The sequence below is a fragment of the Thunnus thynnus genome, chromosome 6, assembly GCF_963924715.1.
Source record: "Thunnus thynnus chromosome 6, fThuThy2.1, whole genome shotgun sequence".
NCBI classification, from domain to species: Eukaryota; Metazoa; Chordata; class Actinopteri; order Scombriformes; family Scombridae; genus Thunnus; species Thunnus thynnus.
The window spans coordinates 21312428-21333111 of record NC_089522.1 but is presented as its reverse complement, the minus strand read 5'-3'; the positions used below and the strand labels follow the sequence as shown (position 1 = coordinate 21333111).

General features: G+C 38.0%; 4 protein-coding genes across 5 annotated transcripts; 1 reads left to right on the top strand and 3 right to left on the bottom strand.

Annotated features, from left to right (window-relative positions):
• Positions 1-216: 216 nt before the first annotated feature.
• LOC137184672 (14-3-3 protein beta/alpha-2) lies at positions 217-5061 on the bottom strand. Its single transcript, XM_067592561.1, has 6 exons — positions 4906-5061; positions 3544-3845; positions 3280-3403; positions 2475-2638; positions 2245-2340; positions 217-2157 (listed from the first exon to the last, which is right to left on the bottom strand). Exons 2-6 carry the CDS (start codon positions 3835-3837, stop codon positions 2101-2103), a joined length of 735 nt encoding a protein of 244 aa, XP_067448662.1. The 5' UTR covers positions 3838-3845; positions 4906-5061; the 3' UTR covers positions 217-2100.
• Positions 5062-9166: 4105 nt separating this feature from the next.
• On the top strand, positions 9167-11440 carry ognb (osteoglycin, paralog b). The gene is made up of 6 exons (XM_067592551.1): positions 9167-9433; positions 9549-9627; positions 9879-10043; positions 10134-10336; positions 10455-10547; positions 10687-11440. Exons 1-6 carry the CDS (start codon positions 9338-9340, stop codon positions 10855-10857), a joined length of 807 nt encoding a protein of 268 aa, XP_067448652.1. The 5' UTR covers positions 9167-9337; the 3' UTR covers positions 10858-11440.
• On the bottom strand, positions 9342-15468 carry LOC137184668 (small integral membrane protein 4). The gene is made up of 2 exons (XM_067592552.1): positions 15162-15468; positions 9342-11710 (listed from the first exon to the last, which is right to left on the bottom strand). The coding sequence occupies exons 1-2, from the start codon at positions 15313-15315 to the stop codon at positions 11619-11621; spliced, it is 246 nt and encodes an 81-aa protein (XP_067448653.1). The 5' UTR covers positions 15316-15468; the 3' UTR covers positions 9342-11618.
• A 1974-nt stretch (positions 15469-17442) lies between these two features.
• On the bottom strand, positions 17443-20620 carry kctd6b (potassium channel tetramerization domain containing 6b). Of its 2 annotated transcripts, XM_067592550.1 has the most exons (3): positions 20437-20574; positions 19465-19566; positions 17443-19114 (listed from the first exon to the last, which is right to left on the bottom strand). In XM_067592550.1, exons 2-3 carry the CDS (start codon positions 19489-19491, stop codon positions 18428-18430), a joined length of 714 nt encoding a protein of 237 aa, XP_067448651.1. In that variant the 5' UTR covers positions 19492-19566; positions 20437-20574; the 3' UTR covers positions 17443-18427. The 2 variants fall into 2 exon arrangements, with proteins under 2 accessions (XP_067448651.1, XP_067448650.1); XM_067592549.1 differs by lacking the exon at positions 19465-19566 and having other exon boundaries at positions 20437-20620.
• Between the last annotated feature and the right edge of the window lie 64 nt (positions 20621-20684).

Genomic DNA, 20684 nt, shown 5'->3' with positions numbered 1-20684 from the left:
ACAGGGGTTCAAAATCGTTATTTCCCCAATTGTAACATTTATTTTGTACTGGTGACATACAAAAAAAGCCATAACATTAGCAAGGCCCTGACTACAATCACAGCACATATACACTTTGTCATCAAATCTCTGCTTAATCTTAAAATGTCTTGCCACGCACGATTAAACAAATAAAAAGCATTCCTCATGAATAAAAATGAAGACGTAATTTGCCTGTTATCTTAAACGAAACTTTATTTCACTGAATGGTCTTTGACACTTTCCTATTTCTTACATGTATAGTGAAACTAGAATGGTTTTAAGATACATAAACACAAAGCTAGAATTACACCAACCATTGTTTATCTCCATTTCGTCATTGCTTTTTAGAGCTATTCTAAAATTTTCACAACCACGTGTGTGCACTGGGTAATAGACTGTTACAGAAGCAAAAATTTTTTTTTTTTTTAGCCATAAGACTTGTCAGTAAAAACAAAGCAAGTAGATACCTGATATACAGACAGGCTTCGTTCCACATTCACTAACTGCATTTTCATCAAGCATAATAATAAACTGACATTATTTTTTTTCAACAGAATATTATTTCAATTCATCGGAGCATTGTCAGAGTAAACAGACTGTCAGCTATAATGTGGAATGGTGTCTTCAACTACAATATGTGGAATGTAGTGGTGATAAACATGGTATTGTGACACTGAGCTTCTTTCCAAACTGGGAGGACTGGGCTTCTCCAAATTGCACCTTCACAACAGACCTGATTTCTGAGGCAATCAATTCACATCAGCTACCTTTAACAGCAGAGTGATGCATCTCACTTAAAAACTGAAGTCAGGATTGACCAATTTTAAAGTTTGTCTGGTCTAACTCGTTCGTTTTCTGAAAACAACAAGCAGATGATGCCACCAAAATGAAAATAAAGGCTGCAAAGAGAAAGCCAGGCACAATTTTTTTTTTTTTTTTTTTTTTTTTTTTGGAGAAAACAACCGCTTTTAAGAGGGATATTTTGCAAGCAGGGTTGATACAGTGTGGTAAGACATTTTCAATTAACATCAATAAAAGGTTACTTTAGGTTTTACATACAGATGATAGTCAATCTTGCAAAATACATGGAACCACAGTTACGCACATACAATTTTCATTGTACTGAGATCAAGCAGCACCTGAACAGTGAGTAAAACTATAAAGACAATCCATACTTAGTTCCAAAAAAAAAAAAAAAAAAAAAAAAACCCAAAAAGGAGCACTGCCTTTCCGAAAGCCTAATAATGCGGAATGTCTTATGTCTGAACAAATCTAACATGACAATTTAAGGGGTCCCTTAAAACTTTAAAACTGTGAATTTATGAACATGATCGAGGAGCATTACACCAAGATGTCAGTGTCACAATACAGCCTGCCTCCATTCTGTATGAGCCCACAGCAGAATTGCAGTTAGTTGAATAGAGGATTGTATACGTGTGTCTGGAAAATTCAAAAACGCAAAAACTGTTTCAGGGGGGGTTTGTGAAGCAAATGGAACACCTACCATCACAGTGTTTGGTGGAAATCAACTGCCAGTTTAATTACCATACAATAAAACCTGTAAATATCATGAGGAATCACAAATAAGAAAAGTAACAAAAAAAAAAAAAAAAAAGAAGGGGGGGATGAAAAATGCACAACAAACTAGCTGGGACAAAGGAATTTGGAAGGACGATTAGAATTCACAACACCCCCCTCCCCCCCTCAGACCACACATACATACACACACACATACACACACACACACACTATGTCTTTCACATCCAGTCACACGTCCTCACTCGTCACATACAAACGAGCAGACATACAAAGCCAACGAAAAAAAAAACAAAAAAAAAACAACAGCAACATGGACTCACTAATCAATACAACATGTTTCCACAAAAGTGACTGAATTTGCTAACAACTGAAAATTACCCTGTCACCTCACAGTGAACTGAGAGGGGTAAACTAGTTGGTCGGGAGCAATTCAGGCTGCTTGTCATACAGAAGAGGGAGGGGCTGATGGAGTGGAGGGGGATGTATATAAGCTGTCTGTGTTTAAGATAAGAGTGTAGGTGGATTAACAGTGCAATTCCATTAGTTTTCCCCTTCTCCGGTCTCTCCCTCATCTCCCTGGTTTTCTGATGTCCACAGCTGAGAACAGAGAAGGAACAATGTTATGATTCGCTGTGAATAATAGAGATTAATCAGAAGCAAAACAGCATTTGGCCTTGAACTCACAGTCAGGTTGTCCCTTAGTAGTTGCATGATCAGGGTGCTGTCTTTGTAAGAATCCTCGTTCAAAGTGTCAAGTTCAGCGATGGCTTCATCAAATGCCTGAAATACAGAGATTAGACTTAATACTGAATCATCCTCTAAACATAGTTTGGCAGTGACTAAGCAAAACAAATAAAAAATATTTGAACTGATCCGCATTTAAACAGCTTCAAAACTATGTCTTCAGTTTGTACCGTCTTAGCCAGGCTGCAGGCCTTGTCCGGGTTGTTGAGGATTTCATAGAAGAAGACTGAGAAGTTGAGGGCCAGGCCAAGCCTGATGGGGTGTGTTGGCTGCATCTCCCCCTTGCTAATGTCAAAAGCTTGCTGGTACGCCTGCTGGGAGTTATCCACTGTATCTGTAGGCATAATAACATGAACAAAAAGGATTAACATTCACTATTTATAGTACATTTTAAAACAGTATTAAATATTTTTTTGGCTAATTGACACATCACCTTGTATTGTAATGGCAAACAACATGTTGGCAAAAAGTTGTCTATTACATGTTGAGTGGACACAGACTAACAGTAGCAATAATTTGGAGTCATGTTTGTGTCCACCTGGCAAATGTTAAGTCTGATATTCACTCTCCTTTTAGTTTTCCTGAGGGATATATCTGGCCCTTTGCCTGCTAAATGCTCCTCTATGTTCACCAACTAGGGGCAGACTTTGTCTGTCTACTGTTTGATGCTGGGCATATAGCCTACAGTCTGTATATAAAAGGGTTTTTTTGTTTGTTTTGCTAAAAAACAACTGTCTCTAACTGCTAGAAACAAAGCTGATGAATGGTGAGAGTGAACAAAATGCTACGTGGAGCCACGTATACCTAAAAGGAACTCCAGCTGGGGAATAATTCTCGGCAGGATCGTTACAATGAGCAACCACTTTCACATTACATAAATATATTTTACTCATTGTCATTGAGAAATTGATTAGTGCAACTTAAATTACTATGTGTCATAAATTACTTTGCAAAAAACTTAATGTTCTCACTTACCCTTCTTAGCATCCCCAGATGCAACCTCAGACAGGTATCTATAATAGTCGCCTTTCATTTTCAGATAGAACACCTTGCTTTCAGCAGCAGATGCATTGGTAATGAGATACTTGTCCAGTAGCCCCTGAAAAAATAGTTAAATTTTTCAGTGTTGTGACAATCAGGCTATATTACACATAAGCACTGTCTTCACAGGTGTATGAATTAGGAGTGTTAACATCAAAAGAAAAAAAAGAAAGACAGAAAAAAATCAGAAACCCTTACAAGCACATCATGGCAGATTTCCTGCAGCTCAGATTCAATCTTCTCCCGGTATTCACGTGCCATCTGCTGTTTTTTGTCATTACCCTCAGTCTTCTGCTCGATGCTGGAGATGACGCGCCAGGATGAGCGGCGTGCTCCTACCACATTCTTGTAGGCAACAGAGAGAAGGTTGCGCTCCTCGTTTGACAGCTCTGCACCTTGCTCTGTCACCGACTTCATGGCTGCAGCCATGTCATCATAGCGCTCAGCCTGCTCAGCAAGCTTGGCCTTCTGTACCAGGTCGTTCTTATCCATTTTCTAGACTGTGGGACAGAGAAAAAAAGCATTATTAGAAGAAGTTATATGTGGTTTATCAAAAAGACAAGGAATATTGTTTCACAGTTGTCTTCATATTGTCTATTTCTCTTCTGTGTGCTTTGAATTATGTGCTATGAACTTTATTTTAGCGCTGACACACCAGTATTAATGCAAGCAAACCACTGCATTCAAATGGAAGTGAGGAGGAAGCACTGCACACTGGGCCCCTTGGCAAGTGGGTCAACCATACACTTGTTAAGGTTAGCTGCTGGCTAACTGAAAGCGTCCTCCAATCCTGTCTCGTTCATATCGTCTTTACACCTAATTATGTCTGAACAGGTCTGAATCCAATTCGTCAACAGTCTTGGCAGCTGCCGTGATGGAAAATGTAACATGCACAGCAGGTTTTTACCGACTCGTTTAACATTAAGTTTCAATCGACACTTGCTCCAGCAGCCGAAGCCTCCCCGGATCCCCCCTGATAATATCACACATTTAACCGGTTAAAAAAATGCGACCGATCCGATTTATCATCATCATCATGTTTTGTTCGCACTGACGCTGGCAACCTAACTGGATTAGATAACGTTTCTAGTGCTAATCTGTCGTATTCATGATAACGCAAAGCGAGTGCGGTGGCTAACGGTTAGTTAGCCGCCGTTGTCTAATGCACTCGCTAACTGACTGTAACGTCCCGTTAGCTAGGCCAGCGACTTTCATTTAAAAACCACGGTTAGGGTGTTGGCAACCAACAGGGGCCATTATTTAAATAACAAACATATAAGAAAATGTGTTATTGCTGTGTTTTACTTTCGCGTTTAATTCATTTCGAGCAGCGGTAGCACGGCCCGCCCAGGCTGCCGAGCCTGTCGGAACAAAGTGTCATGGAATCCGTCGATTAGCTCGCTAGCTAGCAGCTAATGCTAGTTAGCCTGCTCCGTTAGCATGATGGCTGCTCGAAAGGATCCGACCGGACACGATGGAAGCAGCGCGTTTAACGCTGACACACGGAGGAAATCTGATACTAGAGTGCGTTAATCATAAACGTGAGATTATTATACTTACAATATTGGCGACGTTTAGTCCTGCTTTTTTCTCTCACTCTCTCTCTGGACGATTCAGCCTCCGTCCTCCGTCTCGCTCAGCGTCTCGTTCAGGGCAGTACCACTTCCGCTACACTGGCACTTGTATTTCCTCTTTTTCCCACCACATCTGCCTTACGTAATGCAACCACTGCTCAAAAGCACTAAATAAGATCATTAATTATACATCAGGACTCTGGACAAAAAGAGGATTATTTGACACCAAAGAATGTAATACTAATACTATGAAATAAAACGAGCACATACAGTTAGTATGCTCTAAGGTTTTTTTTTTTTTCAGGAAATCAGATTTTGTAGCCTACCTTTTCTGTTATGGTTATTTTTCTGTCTGTTTATGTATTATTATTACTTTTAGCCTTTGTCCTGTCACCATGTTGACTGTATCAACAAACTGGGAGTGAAGTCATGTGCTTTATGTTATCTTTATTTCATTATGATGCCTAATTGTTTTCTGTTGTTGTATTGATGTCACACATGTGACACTTTCTATAAATGAAGTGATGGAAAAAATAAATGAAATAAGATAATTAATGTAGACATATGTATAACAGTGTTTTTTCCAGAAACACGCTGTATATGAGCCGTTGCATCACATTTTCATAGTAGGGGAGAACGGGGTAAATAGAGCCAGTGGGTAAAATGAGCCACCCCCTTTATCTAGGTAACCATAAGCAAAAGTAATCATGTGATCACAAATTAAGAAAGTATAGTTCACATTACTCAATCCATCTTGGACTCAAATACATGCAGAGAGTGGTCAGCAAAACAGAGCAAAAAAAATGTTTTTTGTCATGCCAAGTGAATTCATCATATTGCTAAAGTTATCAGTCTTGTATCTTAATTAAAAAAGATAAGTTTTGGACATTATTACATGTAAATTTAAGTCAATGTAAGCTACAAAACAAGGTCATAAACTTAGCATAACTGTGGATCTGAGCCACTGTGTGAAACAGTTTTGTCAAAATGGGGGTAGTGGGGTAAAACGTACCAGTGATGTGGGGGCAAGATGAGTCAATGGTTCAATTTACCCCAAAAAATTATTTTCTGATTTTCTAGAGACTAGAGACCCTGTTCATGTTTATGTTTGATCACTGTTACAAGTATTACAGTGTTGATGAATAAATACCTGATTGTTGACTGATGTTAAGTTTAAGCCACACACAAACATGCTGTACATACAGATGGATGGCAAATTAAAGGAAAAGCTGATATAAAGTGTCTTAGTAAGGTGTTGGGCCACCAGAACAGCATCAATACACCTTGACATTGATTCTACAAGTCTCTGAACTCTTCTAGGGGGATGAACACAATTCATCCAAAAGATATTCCCTCATTTGGTGTTTTGATGATGGTGGTGCAGAATGCTGTCTAACACATCGGTTCAAAATCTCCCATAGGGGTTCACATAGGTTGAGATCTGGTGACTGTGAAGGCCATAGAATATGATTCACATCATTTTCATACTCATCAAACCATTCAGTGACCCCTCGTGCCCTGTGAATGGGGGCATTGTCATTGAAATGGAAACATATACACTTATGTTATTGTCTTAAGATTATGTTACACTGCCTTATAGTCAAAAGCTCATTGTAAGACTTTATGATCTCTGCTTCCCTTATGAAAATGTTCCTAACAGTTATTATCAAAGGTGAGATGTGGGACTCAGTCACTGTAACTTTAGGGGGAATATCCAGGGAGGAAAGACAGATAAGGATTTGGCCTTCAACTCTTAATTCTCAGCAGAGACTGAAAGAAACTCCCTAGAGATACAGTGAATTAATTAAAAATAACTGTTAGGGTTAGGGTAATATGTGATGATTGTGATGCATGTGGCTGTATATGCAAGTACCAACACTGAACTTCATTCAACATCTCTTCAGCCTAACAAACTGGGAGATCTGGACTTGCAAATATGTATTCTGGATATTGCAATAAAACTCTGAAAGACAACTTGCTCTCTGTGAATTCATCTTAAATTCCCACTGCAGTCATCCTGGAAGAAACAACTCCCATCAAGGTAGAAATGTTTGATCATAGGATAAAGGTGATCACTCACAACAACTTTGTATTGATTAGCAGTGACCTTTCCCTCTAAGGGGGCAAGTAGACCCAAACCATGCCAGCAAATTGCCCCCCCAAAGCATAACAGAGCCACCAGATCCCCTCACTGTAGGGGTCAAGCATTCACCCCTGGACAGGGGACAGAATTTAATGGTAACACTATTTACCCATAGAGTGCTCAATTTACCCCATCCCCATGCTCATTTTACCCCTTCCTTGGGGTAAGTTGTGCCATAGGACTAACTTTTTTTGATGAGTCATTGTTCTAAAACCATAATAATTAGATAACTTCTTTTAATTTCCATGGGTACACAACAACCTGAGGTATATATAGTAACTATTATTTGAAACAAATACATTTTCATTTTGCAGTAAAATCATCAAACGTAAAAAGTGGCTCATGTTACCCCGTTCTCCCCTTTAATGGGGTTTTAAAAAGGTCATCATCACTTTCAGGCGGTGGATACAAGGTTTTTATACAAAGTGGGCATTCAGAGTATTAATTATATCAAAAAGTCTCTGTACACAGTATGTTGCTGACTCAATAGTCTGACAATGCAGCACGGTTGGCTGGGGCTTAATGTTTTAGTGACTCAGACAAAATGATTTAGATTCTGGGTTTTTAAAAGACTGGGAACATCTGCTTTTACATTAGCTTTAGTTTAGCTAAAGTTAGCTAGTTTAGCTTTAGTTTTAATGTGTTACATTACTACACAAACAATTAAAGGTGGGGAATTGTTAATACTCAAGAGACTGTAACACAAGTTCATTTTACTCTCCACCCTGCACAGCAAGGTCAAAGGTGAAGGTCAGTTGCAGAATTGCACTTCTGGAGCTTGCAGGGATTCAGTGTTTTGCTTAAGGACACTTAAGTAGTTCAGATGCTTATCAATACATGGACTTGAAACCAGATACCCCAGTTTACGATTGGTTTCTGTAATCAATCATTTTGCTTGCAGTACAAGCAATAGAAAAACAATAAAACACAAAAAACTTCTTTAAATATTGTAACATTTTTCCTGTAGGTATGGTTTGATCTTTGTCTCAGTGCATATATGCAATCATTTTCACTATTAATTAATCTGCTGATTATTTTTTGATTACTTGATGATGGTTTAGTCTGTAAAATGTCAGAAAATAGTGATACATTTTCATCAAAATTCCCAAAAATTGTCCAAAACATGATACAATATATTAATATCCAATGTGTAATTTAACAGAAAAAAGCAGCAAACCCGACCAGAGATGTTTATTGTTTTTGCTTCATAAAGGACTTGAACTATTAATTCAATTAAATTTGTGACCGACTAATTTTCTGTCAAGTAACTTACCAATGAATCGACTTATCATTTCAGCACTATATGACAGTTTTCAGAGTGAGTGGCTGAAAGTGGCTGTTCACTGCATGCAGAGTAGTGGTAGTAATTGTATTATCTCTCTATTACATTACATTTAAACCAGTACTGTACTTAAGTACAATTTTGAGGTACTTGTACTACGGTATCTCCATTTCCTGCTGTCTTATACTCCTACTCAACTACATTTTAGAGGGAAAGGGCTGCAGTTACTTTTCAGAAGAGGATTTCACATACAATACATATGCTCATTTTATAAAATATGATTGTTATAGATTAGATTTACCAACAGTGTAGAAAGTCGTTAGCTCCACCTCAATCACATACAACATTTAAGTATTGCTCACTTACATGAGTACTTATACTTTTGACATAGTTATTGTTGAAGGATTTTTATCTATCTAATTATCCAGTTTAACAAACAAAAGAAAAATACTCTCTCACCATGAGAAATGATATGTTTGGTTCTTGATTCTGGAAAGAAGAGTCACTTTTAACAGGCAAATAAGACTCCCCTAAAGAGAGAAACGAACAAATCATGGTATTTGTAAATTGGCTTTTGAACTTAGGGACATTTTTTAAATACTTTTCTCTTTCCTGTTCAGTGCTTGCTTTGGCAATTCCTTCCCTTATTACCGAAAGAAAAATTTGGTGTCCAATAGGTTTAATGACAGCCAAGTTTGTCACTTTGTGCTCAATATGCTCTACTCACCATCAACAGTCACCATTTCTGTTTCACTATCACTAGTTCTGGAAAAAAAAAGACATAGTAATACTCTTGTCTTAAAGAGTCATCCCCACCACTGAGAGCAACACAAACACAGCATGTATTGAGTTAAAGTTTGTTTCCTTTTCTTACTGGGCAGTATACTGGCAGCTTAATAAAAGCTGGATGGAAAATTTTCCTGCTCACATGTACCTCAGGTCCAAGCCTAGCAGACAGCACTTTCTTCTCTCACAGACAGCAACACAGACACAATGATGAAATTAAGGACTTTAATTTTCACATCTGTTATGCTCCCGTGGATCCTGTCCTCAGCGGCGAATGAATACATGGAAGCAAGAAAACCTGAGGTAAAAACATCTTTTGGGGTTTATACACTTCATTAATGAGCGTCTGGAAGAAACACATAATAGTCTGAGTTGGGAGGAAAAGTATAGCTATTATGAGGATTTCTTCTTTTTACAGGAAGACACGGTAGACTTCCCTGACTACGGCATCCCTCACGACACAGACACTATCTCTGTAGCAGGTCCAAAAGCTGAAGGTAAGGTTTCTATAAACAGATAAATAGTTTTCAACAACTGTTTCAAAGCCGATTATGCAACACTTGCTGAGGCATTCTTCCACATTTTTGTGAATGCAGCTAAAGCCTGTATTATGTAATAATGGGGCTGATCAAGTGTCCTCATCTAAACTGTGTGAAGAGCATTTTAAGCTGCACAGTAACATCACTCAGACCAATTAGCCAACTTAAAAACAACAATCTATAAAAACGCTTCTTTTTTTCTTTTGCAGAGTTGCCAACATGTCTACTGTGTGTTTGCCTGAGTGGATCCGTTTACTGCGAGGAGGTGTCCCCTGAAATGTCAGCTGTCCCAGCGCTGCCGAAGGAAACGGCATATCTCTATGCACGTTTCAACAAAATCACAAAAATAAGCAATGGAGACTTTGCAGACATGGGTAAATAGATGACTCAGTATTCAGTCAGTTCTCTTCTTCAGTGAATGTCTTCTTTTCATGCTCTCACGCTCTTTTTTCTTTTTTTTCTAGCAACATTAAAAAGAATTGACCTAACTGGGAATCTCATTGCTGAGATAGAAGATGGAGCTTTTTCAAAACTTCCAAATCTTGAGGAGCTCACCCTTGCGGAAAACAAACTGACTAGGCTTCCCATACTTCCCGTCAAGCTAGTATCACTCAATGCCAACTTCAACAAGCTGACAACCCAGGGTGTAAAGGCGAATGCTTTTAAAGTAAGTAGCAAGTGATTCCACTAATGTTGTGACATTATGTACTTTAAATATTGTTGCATATGTTTAGCTGTTTGATAGAGCACCAAGCCTCCTCTAAAAAAGCTGTCTTTTGTTGCAGAAACTCACGAAACTGGAGTATCTTTACCTCGGAAACAACGAGATGACAGCGGTGCCCAACCTTCCAGAGTCTCTTCACGTTGTGCACCTGCATGTAAGTTCATCTGTAATTCACTGCAACTAATCAGAGAAGCTCCTGAAGAGCCAACTAGATGTATTAGAGCCAGCAGTACTGTAGCTACACAATTGGCCAAATTGAGTGTCCTTGGATTGGTCTCTTATGTCTCCTGCAGAACAACAAGATCGCATCGATAACAGATGAGACGTTCTGCAAAGGAAACACCAGTTACTACATACGGAGCAACATGGATGAGGTGAGACTGGATGGGAACCCCGTCATACTGTCCAATCATCCCAACAGCTTCATCTGTCTGCACACTCTCCCTCTCGGATGGTACAACTGAAATAACCAAAGCATGCTTTTGACAAATGTAAACCTCTGGGGGAAATTCTGTGTAAACTGAGAGAGTGTAGGATGCAGATACAGATGGTAAAATATTACAAAATACAGTTCATAAGTTACATTTTTATATACTCAATAAATCAATTGTACAGTTCAGGACTTTAAACGTTTCAGCAGTGAATCTCATGCAGCTTAACTGTTTTTTTTTTTTATAATCAGATAAAATTTATAGAAGAGCAAGATTTAGCCAAGAGGGAAGAAAGAGCGAGTGGTTTTTGTTTCTTATCGGTGCTATCTGCCAGTATTAAAAACATCTGTGCAAAATCATCCAAGATATCTATAAATACAGTGATACTTTTTCGTAATTTTTTGTTTTGTTACAGTTTGGCTGACAGCTTTTTTTCATCTTTGTAGATGCTATGCAATGTTTTAGAATCAAATCATTAGTGAGACCTTGGTATGGCTATTATGAACAAATGAGGCCACTGTTTTCAGCCTTGATCTCACACTAGTGCTATTATTACTGCTAATGTTTCTTAAGCTGAGGACCATATTAACAATAAAATGTGCATGTTGGAAGTTGATTTCTCCACCAGCCTTTCATACTTTAAGCCTTAAAAATGTTCATAATTGTGACACTGTTGTTGTAACTGAATAGCACGCTGTAAAGTTCAATCCAGCTGGAAATAATCAAGGCAGGAAGAGTCCAAGAATGTGTCCTTAGACGACACACGTGGAGTCCACATTGAATCACACCACTGTTCACTTGGCTGCAGGCTCATTAACAACTATCAGACCGTCTGCTATCTTCTGCTGGTACTCCCGTTCGGACCGTTTTCTTCGGTAGACATCATCTGGAAAGAAAATGACAGAATTGAGAGACCGTAATGACATAGTTGTAGTAACAGGCAGTTTTTAAAGAACACAGGTGTTATTAATAACATTAACGATGGCTCTGACCCATTCAAGTGTCCCAGCAAGCCAAGATATGTGACAGTGAGCCATTATTCACAATACAAGGACCCTGAAATCAAAGCAGCTAAATAAAATTCACCCATTGTTCATTTTATTGTTTGCACTTGTGCTTTTCAGATTGCAACATGTCAACATTTCTTCCGTGGAAATGGACGATTAGTTATAATACAGAATTTTTGCAAATCCTGAATGACAGCCAAACAGTTTGCCACTACAAAGGGTGCAGAATGTGATAAGGAAACTACTTACAAGCTAAGGAAGGAAACTGGAAATTAGAGTCTGTTGTCTGTAGAGGAAAACATTTTCTGTATCTCTAAATGCCCTCAGGATAAAAAAACATGCAGGGCTTTTTTTTGTTGTTTTTTTCTTAAGAGGAGAGGAGTCATTTTAGTTCTCCTGAAACTCTACATTTGAAGTAAGGGAGGGTGGGTCGGGGAAGAGAGTAGAAACACTCGAGGGCTGTTTTTCTTTTAGATCTTTAAAGTGATGATGTGGAACATCTACTCTCCACAGATTTAGCTTGAGACATATCAACACTTTATCACCAATCTGTGATGCAGAGATGGAAAATACATTCACTAAAGTAATGCACTTGAGTGCAATTAATATTATTCTACTTCATAGTGCTTCTACTCCGCTATATTTCAGAGGGAAATATTTTACAAATTTTATTTATGGAGCTGAAATGATCAGTCAACTAACGGAAAGATAATCAGGAAGTCATTTTTAATGCCAAATACTCGGCTAGTTCCAGCTTCTCAAATGTTGAGTGTTTCCTGGCTTTCTTAATCCATGATCTTAAACTAAATATCACTGGATTTTAGACTGTTAGCCAGATAAAACAAAAACATTTAAATATGTCAAGTTAAGCTTTGAGAAATTTGTGTTTGGTATTTCCTAAAAACAATGTTTTGACTAGGGCCCGACTGATACTGGATTCGTGGAGCCAATACCAATACTGATATTAGGGAGTAAAAAAATTCTGATGGATATATTGGCCGATAATCTTATATATACTGAATATACACATAAACACACATTTTTTGCAATGATCCTTCAAATGTGGTTATCAAACATTGGTGACAAAGATATATAATGGAGGCAGGATATTTTACAGCTTAAGAATAAAATTTATTGCATAAAATGACATCAGTGCACTGAAACTGTAAACTTCACTAGGAATTTAATAATCATAAATAACTATAAATAAAAAAAACAGAACAAAAAAGACTTCATATGTATGTATGTATTAAACTTGAAATAAGAAAAAGAATCAAAGATACATAGAATGCTGCCTATATGCCTTTAAAAATATACCGATATATCTGTGATAGGCCAATATCGGTTGATAATATCCACAGACTGATATATCAGTCAGGCTCTAGTTCTGATATTTCATGGACCAAACAATGAACTGATAACAAAATAGAAGTTAGTTGCAACCTTATTTATTTGACGGCTATAGTTATTGGTAAGGCTTATTATATATTATTTTCATTTTAATCTGAAAATTATTTTCTCAATCAATTAATGGTTTAGTCTATGTAATGTTAAAAACTGTAAAAAAAATATTGCATTGACAATTACTTAGAGACCTCTGTCACATCATAAATTTGCTTGTTTTGTCTGACTACCAGTCCAAAAACGTATTCAATTCAAGATATTCAATTCACTGTCATATATGGCAAAGAAAAATAGCAAATCATCACGTATGAGAAGTTGGGAACAGAAAATGTTGGGTTCTTTTGCTTGGAAAATGATCAGAAAAACGATCATTCAATCATCAAAATAGTAGCGGATTAATTTTCTGTCGCTCGACAAATGAACCAGTCGTTGCAGCTCTGTAGTAACTGGTTACTTTGCGGAGTCAGATCTTTTAAACACAAAACATATGATCAGTAATTTTTTCCTGAAAATATAATGCATTGTTATACTACTCAACAGTATAGCCTACTTAACTCAATATAAAGTATATGTATAATTAAATAATACAAAACATGTTGAAAGGGACAATTTGGTATAATAACTACTTTTACTTTTGATACTTCAAGTACATTTTGCCAGTAATACTTATACACTCACCAGCCAGTTTATTAGGTACACTTGTGCAATCTAATGCAATCCAATACAACAGCTCTGCCATAAATTCTACATTAATGAAGCTTATACGTTTCAGTTTTTGTTGACATCATCAGAAAGGAGATAATTCTACTTTATGTTTATTCTTGAGGTTGTAGTGGGTGACGGTGGTGGTGTACTGGGGTGCATAATATTGAATGGTGTTCCTAATGTTTTATTCACCCCATTAACATATATGAGGAGGGGGGGCAAAATAGGAACACTTTTCAGTATAATGCACTCCAGTACACCACCACCACCCACTATGACCTCAATAATAAACATAAAGGAGAATCATCCCCTTTCTGACAATGTCAAAAAAACTGAAAATGTAGAGGCTTTATGAATGTAGAATTTATGGCAGAGCTGTTGCATTGGATTGCGTTAGATTGCACAGCTGATCATAATAAAGTGGCCTGCGAGTGTATGTACTGTCATGAACGCAGGACTTTTATTTGCAGCAATATTTTTACATTGTGGTATTTATAAATTTATCTAAGTAAAGAACCCAATCACTTCTCCCACCAATGGTTTTATGTACTAAATGTCATCTAGGCTATTGATTTGTATCTTTGAGACAATATGACCCACCTGTAAATTATATATTGTATGAAATCACTGATAGTTATTTCACTTAATCGATACAGAGTCGTAATATATTTTAGTATTTGACACTCCTAGCTGTAAATCTGTCTGACCCACCTCACTGTCTGTACTTTGTCTAGTTAAAATGTCTGTTTTTCCTCTTTCTCTCACTTTTTCCATGTTTCCTAATGGCAGGGGAGCAGAGGAGAGGACAGGAGAGAGGCTGCAGTGTAGGAAAATTTGAGGACATAATATCTGGAAGGTCAACAAGGGGTGTAAATTATACAAGCACAGTCATAACAGTGGGACCACAGTAAACTCGTGGTAAACACACAACACGGTAGCTTAGCATGGCAATTTCCACGTCTCGTCGCTACAACTTTTAAAATAAAGTGACGCAGTTTACCAGACAGGAAATTTTCAATAATGTCTAGCAAAACACAAACCAGGCGACCAACTGCTGCCAATTACCAGGTTTTAGCCTCTTTATTTGTTTATAACAGCCGTTAACAGACACTTGATTCATGACACACGGAGGAGCGGGGCTAACAGAGGTGCTAGCTAGATACCAAGACTAAACTAACACTGTATTATTAAGAGAGGAACTTAATGTCTCTTCACACTTACAGAAACTTTCTGGTCCTATCCTCACGTTGATCATGATCCACTCCATGACGCCTCCGATGCAAAAAAAGATAGGTAGAAACCTGTACGTCCCAAACTGACGTTTACCCGGCACAAGGCTCAGGAAATATCTCAAGCTTTCACTCCTTTGAAACATTCTGAGTAACAGACGTTTATAACGTTAAACGGTGTCGACAGGCAGTCTACAATGCCACCGGGAGGCTCTCGAGTTACGCTATTTCAAGCATGTTACAGGTATGGACCTTTTTCACTTGTCCTTTCCAAACGTTATAAGAGCAAGGAGAATGAGAGGGTGCGCTCGTTTTGCAAACCTGGCAAAAAGAAAACGGGCGGTGATCTGAAAGCCGCTGAAGAATGAATCACAGCTGGACGTTGGAGTTAAAAACGAACGCATCCAAAAAAGTTATGACGTAATATCCGGTTGTGTAAACGAGCGTATGGTTTAAACTAGCTGAAAAGACTGTAGAGGTCACATAACATTTTAATAGTTTCTTTCTATCTTTTTCTGTGGACTTATTTGTTAAACTATTACATTTTAGAAGTGAAAAAATAGAAAAACTGTTTTTAAAAATATTTATGAAAATACAACTTTAAATAAAAGAAGGACTTCCTAAGAAGATCTGCTCTTTTATTCAGAGTGACATAACAGCAACAATAACAATAACTATTGGTTGGGTATTAATATTGCAAAATAAAGTGTTAGTGGCCAGAGTTGAATGGAAAACAATACAGTCTGTACTATATGAAAGCTTTGGATCTTTAAAGTCCTGCCCACCAATGAAAAGTGATACAAAATCTATTGATTATTTTTGACTGTGTGTTGAACCACTGACACAAAAGAGATAATAAGACTGGCTTTATAAAAACAGGGTCGAACTCAGAGCACATACTGTACTTACAAAGTCAAGTTTTGACAGGAATTCTAATGTGAAATGCTGTGGTGATGGTGGCCTAGCATCCATAGAGTTGATTGTAGTGATGGTATTAATTCACCAAGGTCTTTCATGGAAGAGAACAAATTTGATTCTGCATCACTGATGACAAGAATAAAGGTTGGAGAGGAAGTGATTTCCTTAATATTCAAGAATTAGTCGCCTCTTGGGGTCTTTGTGGCAGCCCATGTCAACCATAACATCATAATGCATTAAGCTCCTATGTGAAAGAAATTTTGTTTAACACGGAGACAGATTTCTTACTCCTACTCAGACAGGCCAAAGTTGTGCACTTTAAAACCACACATGAACTATATCTATTCAAATAATCTCTACAATTGACTAAATTAGCACCTTTCATAACTTGGTCATACGTTCATCTTCTCATTTCTTATGCGTGACCTTAACAGAAGTGATTACCAATTCAGAAACAGACAACATTACTGTACATCTGTGTTTTTAGTGTAGGGGGAGACCTGCAGCATTCTGTAGAGACATCATGGACATCTTTACACTGTTGTCCAATTAAAAAAAATACAAATATTTTCCATTGTTTTTCATGTCTTAAAACATTTAACATGATGGCCACCTTTATGTTGTGTATTATAATGAGCACATGAAAATAAATCTTGCTTGGTGTGGTTTGGTTGTTTAATCTTAATTTTTACTTGATGCTCAGTTGAATTTATAGACATTTCAGTATGTTTCTGGTTTCCTGATGACTTTTCTATTGGGATTCAATAAATAAACTCCAAAGTAGGTCACTGGCTGGAAATCAAATGATGCCACAGGGTTGCATTGGCATGAAAAAGAAAACTTGACGATGTAAATCAACAAGGGTAGTAATTTCTTACAATTACTTATGACAAGAACGCAAACCCAAACATTACTTTCAACTTATGAATGATCAAAAATTGCAATTACTAAAACATCTTTTCCATTGCATTCATTTTACTCAAATAAATTAACTTTCTAACAAAACATTAATGAGAAAGAAATTGAGAAAGTGATAACGTTTAGTCCAGTCAGCAGTTTAGCATGTGTAAAATGTGGAGCTCTCCATTTGTCACTCCATTATGAATGTTGAATGAACTAAATTTTAAAAACTCTTGCTGTATCAGTCATATACTGATCAAAATTGTTATTAACACAATTTGTCATATGTTGGATCACTGACATAGCTCAAGTTTCCTCCCTAATAGCTCTAAAAAATTGTGGTGAACTTGGCTGTAAGCAGTTTATAAGTGGCTGGATGTTAAGAGTAGCTGATGTTGCAGAGTTAAGATGAAAAGTTCAACCATAAAGCAAAATTAATGACTGACAAATACAAATGAGACTGACAAATGGGTTTATTGGGCTGGAATGACTGAACACATCACTGTTGATATGAGCTCTAAAGTGTAACAGTATGACATAATACTGCAAAGCGCGCGCAGCAAATACATATACATACACAAGACACTCAGACACATACATGCAACGACTACTAGGCTCTCCAGAAATAGTACCGTACAAAGAGATAATAGAGAGCCGAGAGACTAATTTTAAGATCTAGCTACTTTAAACTCACCAGAAAGAAATTGGGCTAAAGATAATCATAATTTATTATTATTATTATGGAAAAAGATTCACTCCTGACAACTTCAGATCCAAAAAAAAGTTCTTTGTTTAGTGTCTTGAGTCCAAAACTGGCTTAACTTGTGACCAAGAGGTTGTGTATGTGGTACAGACTTTTTACAACCTCTTCTTTTTGACTTTTACCACCAAATTATGATCTTCATTTATTAAGATAAAGATTTGATACCGTATGTACGCATAGAGTCTCAAATCATGGCTACCATATTACAATCACTTTATTGCGGACTTCAGTTGTAACAGGTGGCAGGTACTGGAACCACATTAAATAAAAATTATTCCTATAAAAGTGAACATGCCCACAGTTTTAGCATATCTTTTGCAATGGGGTAAAATATTGTGTTCCTAAATAAATAAAGTTATTGATATAGGGTCTTTCTGCTTCATAAGAAATGGGGTTTTTTTTGTTTTGTACACCTTACCGTCAATGAAGTATCCATTTTTATAGAAATGTTTAATATACAGTTGTAGCAGTGAAGACAAAGTGTTTTACTAAGATAACACTCTGCACTCCAACAGATGAATCACTCATTCTTTTTATGTTATCTGTTTGGTCACTCAGCCTCCAAAGAAATCATTATTAGTGACACATTTCTGAAACAGGGGTCAATTTTGTTCTTTTTTTGATTGTGTAATATTATGACATATCAAACAGTCATCCACAACAACTGTGCTGCGAACTCAGTCTTCAACTTTGTGAGCTGGTCTACAGAAAGTCCAGTGATGCTCCACCGTGTTCTCGTTTGCACGCTCACTCATGTGATGTACACGTGTGTTCCGGATGGTGAAGCCTTGTTTCATGATGTAGTCCATGAGGTGAACGCGTAGGGACACCTCTTGATGATAGTCACATGGTCCGAAGGTGAAGGACACCTGGCAGTCTCTGGTGTCCATCATGTGTTTGTTCCACTTGGTGAAGTTGTTGGAAATGCCTTCGAGCAGGGCGTGAACCTTTGTGGTTATGGTCAGCTGTGTGATGATAACAGCGACCGGGTTGGAATATTTTGACAGTTTCCGAGTGCTAGAGAGCTCCACCACCTGCTCAAAGATGTCGGGAGGGTACAGCGGCTTGGGATCGCTAAGGCACTGGATCAAAGGTTCGATCTGGTAGAAGTCCGCCTCTTTCCTCAGGAGATCTGTCTCTGTGAAGTCCACTGGGAGGGTAAGCTCAGACGTCCGCAGGAAGTTCAGGATGTACCTGAAAAGTGTGCCGTCGCGATCGATGAAATAATTCCCTTGGGAATCTCGAGTTGTGGGGAAATCTCCCCGGAACATGGCGCCCAGCATAGAGTCTGGATAACGCTGCAAGGTGGATAAACTGGTGGTGTACATGTGGCCTCCCACGTTCAAAGTAACAGGAGTAGTCATCTAGAGCAAAAAGGAGAAGAGGATAAGAATCACATGTTTCTATTAAGTTAAAGTAAGTTAGTGTTTGCCAAGGACATGTGTGAATTTAAAATGAGAAGCAGATGAGCAACCAATTACCAATTCATTGGGTATTCATTACAGCAAGGGGTGTTTCTAATATTTTGTCCACCCTTTACACCAGTGAGAACAGACTAAATATTGCAAACAGCTCTTCAACAACAGCTTCAACAAAAAAAACCCTCAACATTGCAACTTTCATGAGTGAATTTAACATTAAAATAAGCCAACATTTCTTAATTCAAAACATCTGACATTGCTCTATTTAAGTCCAATCTCTAGCCATCTCTTACCCTATGGCCCCAGTCTCCATTATCCATTTGTAGAGCAATACCCGCTTGGTCAGAACCAAAACAGAGAGGGAACAGATATGGTTTGTCTTACTTCAATTTCACCTGTGAAAAAACAGTCACAATTACCAGGAGCTGTGATAAAGTTAAGCAGAATATGAGGGAGGACTGTGCTTAGAGCATCTGAGAGCTTGCAGCACCTCTTTGTTTGTTAAATGAGATAAATTAAGTTCTTCCTGTGAGTCTGCTGACTGTGAAGGTGATGCTGCTGCATTGTGGATTTAATGGATTATTTATGAGTCGTGATATTTTTTTTTAATCATGCAATGAGAGTTATTTACTCTTTAAACTGGGTACATTTCAGTGCTTCCTCATTTAATCGACAGCATATGTGAATACAACCACAGATAGGAACTGAGAGGATTCATCCACAGATTAAGTGACATTTTCCAGATAATTGAAAGTGAAACCTGGCGCTGCTCAATCATATGACCAATAAAGCCATCGATTTACACTTTGTAACCTGCTCAGCTATATAAAAAAAACAAAAACAAAACAGTGCGAGTGGACCACAATCTGCACTGAAGTGGTGGAAGATGGTGAAACCAGCTAACGTTAGCGCCTGTTTGATAGCTTGTGTTCAGAGTAGCCATCCAAACCTCAGAGCTTTTCACTGTTATCTGCTGTGAAAACGAAGCGAACTGCAGCGAACTGATATCGTAAAAACACAACCTGATTTTTTTCAAAGTTAAATGACGTTATGAGGTTGCAGATCCAGTTTCACTGGGGTGTGTAGCTTTAAATGAAATGTGACCGCCACATTGGAAATGTTTATCGTATAGCCTACTAGCTAATTGCTAGCTAGCGAGCTAATACAGTTAGCGGTGCGTTGACGTTATCCGCTGCTATTACTAACATTAACGCCAGGATCTTAATTAGTCTAGAAGTGAGATAAACGTCCAAATAAAAGCTTACCAGCTCTCTTTTTAGGTGCTTGTATGTTTTTGTTTGTTGAGCGACAGCGGCCTGAGGTTGGCATTTAGCGGTGCAGCCAGATAGTTGCTGATGTTCACCGCTGGTCGCACCGGGCAGCTGTGCTCGGCTCCAGGCTGCAGCAACACTGCGCACATGAGCCGCGGAGGGGAGGAGAGGAGAGGAGAGGGGAGGGGAGGAGAGGAGAGGAGAGGGGGTCCTGTTGCAGCCACAGTCTGCATCTGCATCTG

What these genes read in the sequence shown, in the direction of transcription:
- LOC137184672 (XM_067592561.1), bottom strand. Translation starts at nt 3,837, where the DNA reads ATGGATAAGAACGACCTGGTACAGAAGGCCAAGCTTGCTGAGCAGGCT. An exon ending in AAATCTGCCATGATGTGCTT is followed by an intron (nt 3,404 to 3,543) that starts GTAAGGGTTTCT and finishes CTATTTTTTCAG; the next exon opens with GGGCTACTGGACAAGTATCT. An exon ending in TACTAAGGGACAACCTGACT is followed by an intron (nt 2,158 to 2,244) that starts GTGAGTTCAAGG and finishes CTCTGTTCTCAG; the next exon opens with CTGTGGACATCAGAAAACCA.
- ognb (XM_067592551.1), top strand. Translation starts at nt 9,338, where the DNA reads ATGATGAAATTAAGGACTTTAATTTTCACATCTGTTATGCTCCCGTGG. An exon ending in TGGAAGCAAGAAAACCTGAG is followed by an intron (nt 9,434 to 9,548) that starts GTAAAAACATCT and finishes TTCTTTTTACAG; the next exon opens with GAAGACACGGTAGACTTCCC. An exon ending in AGCAGGTCCAAAAGCTGAAG is followed by an intron (nt 9,628 to 9,878) that starts GTAAGGTTTCTA and finishes TTTCTTTTGCAG; the next exon opens with AGTTGCCAACATGTCTACTG.
- LOC137184668 (XM_067592552.1), bottom strand. Translation starts at nt 15,315, where the DNA reads ATGTTTCAAAGGAGTGAAAGCTTGAGATATTTCCTGAGCCTTGTGCCG. An exon ending in GATAGGACCAGAAAGTTTCT is followed by an intron (nt 11,711 to 15,161) that starts GTAAGTGTGAAG and finishes TTTTCTTTCCAG; the next exon opens with ATGATGTCTACCGAAGAAAA.
- kctd6b (XM_067592550.1), bottom strand. Translation starts at nt 19,491, where the DNA reads ATGGATAATGGAGACTGGGGCCATAGG. An exon ending in ATGGAGACTGGGGCCATAGG is followed by an intron (nt 19,115 to 19,464) that starts GTAAGAGATGGC and finishes TTTTTGCTCTAG; the next exon opens with ATGACTACTCCTGTTACTTT.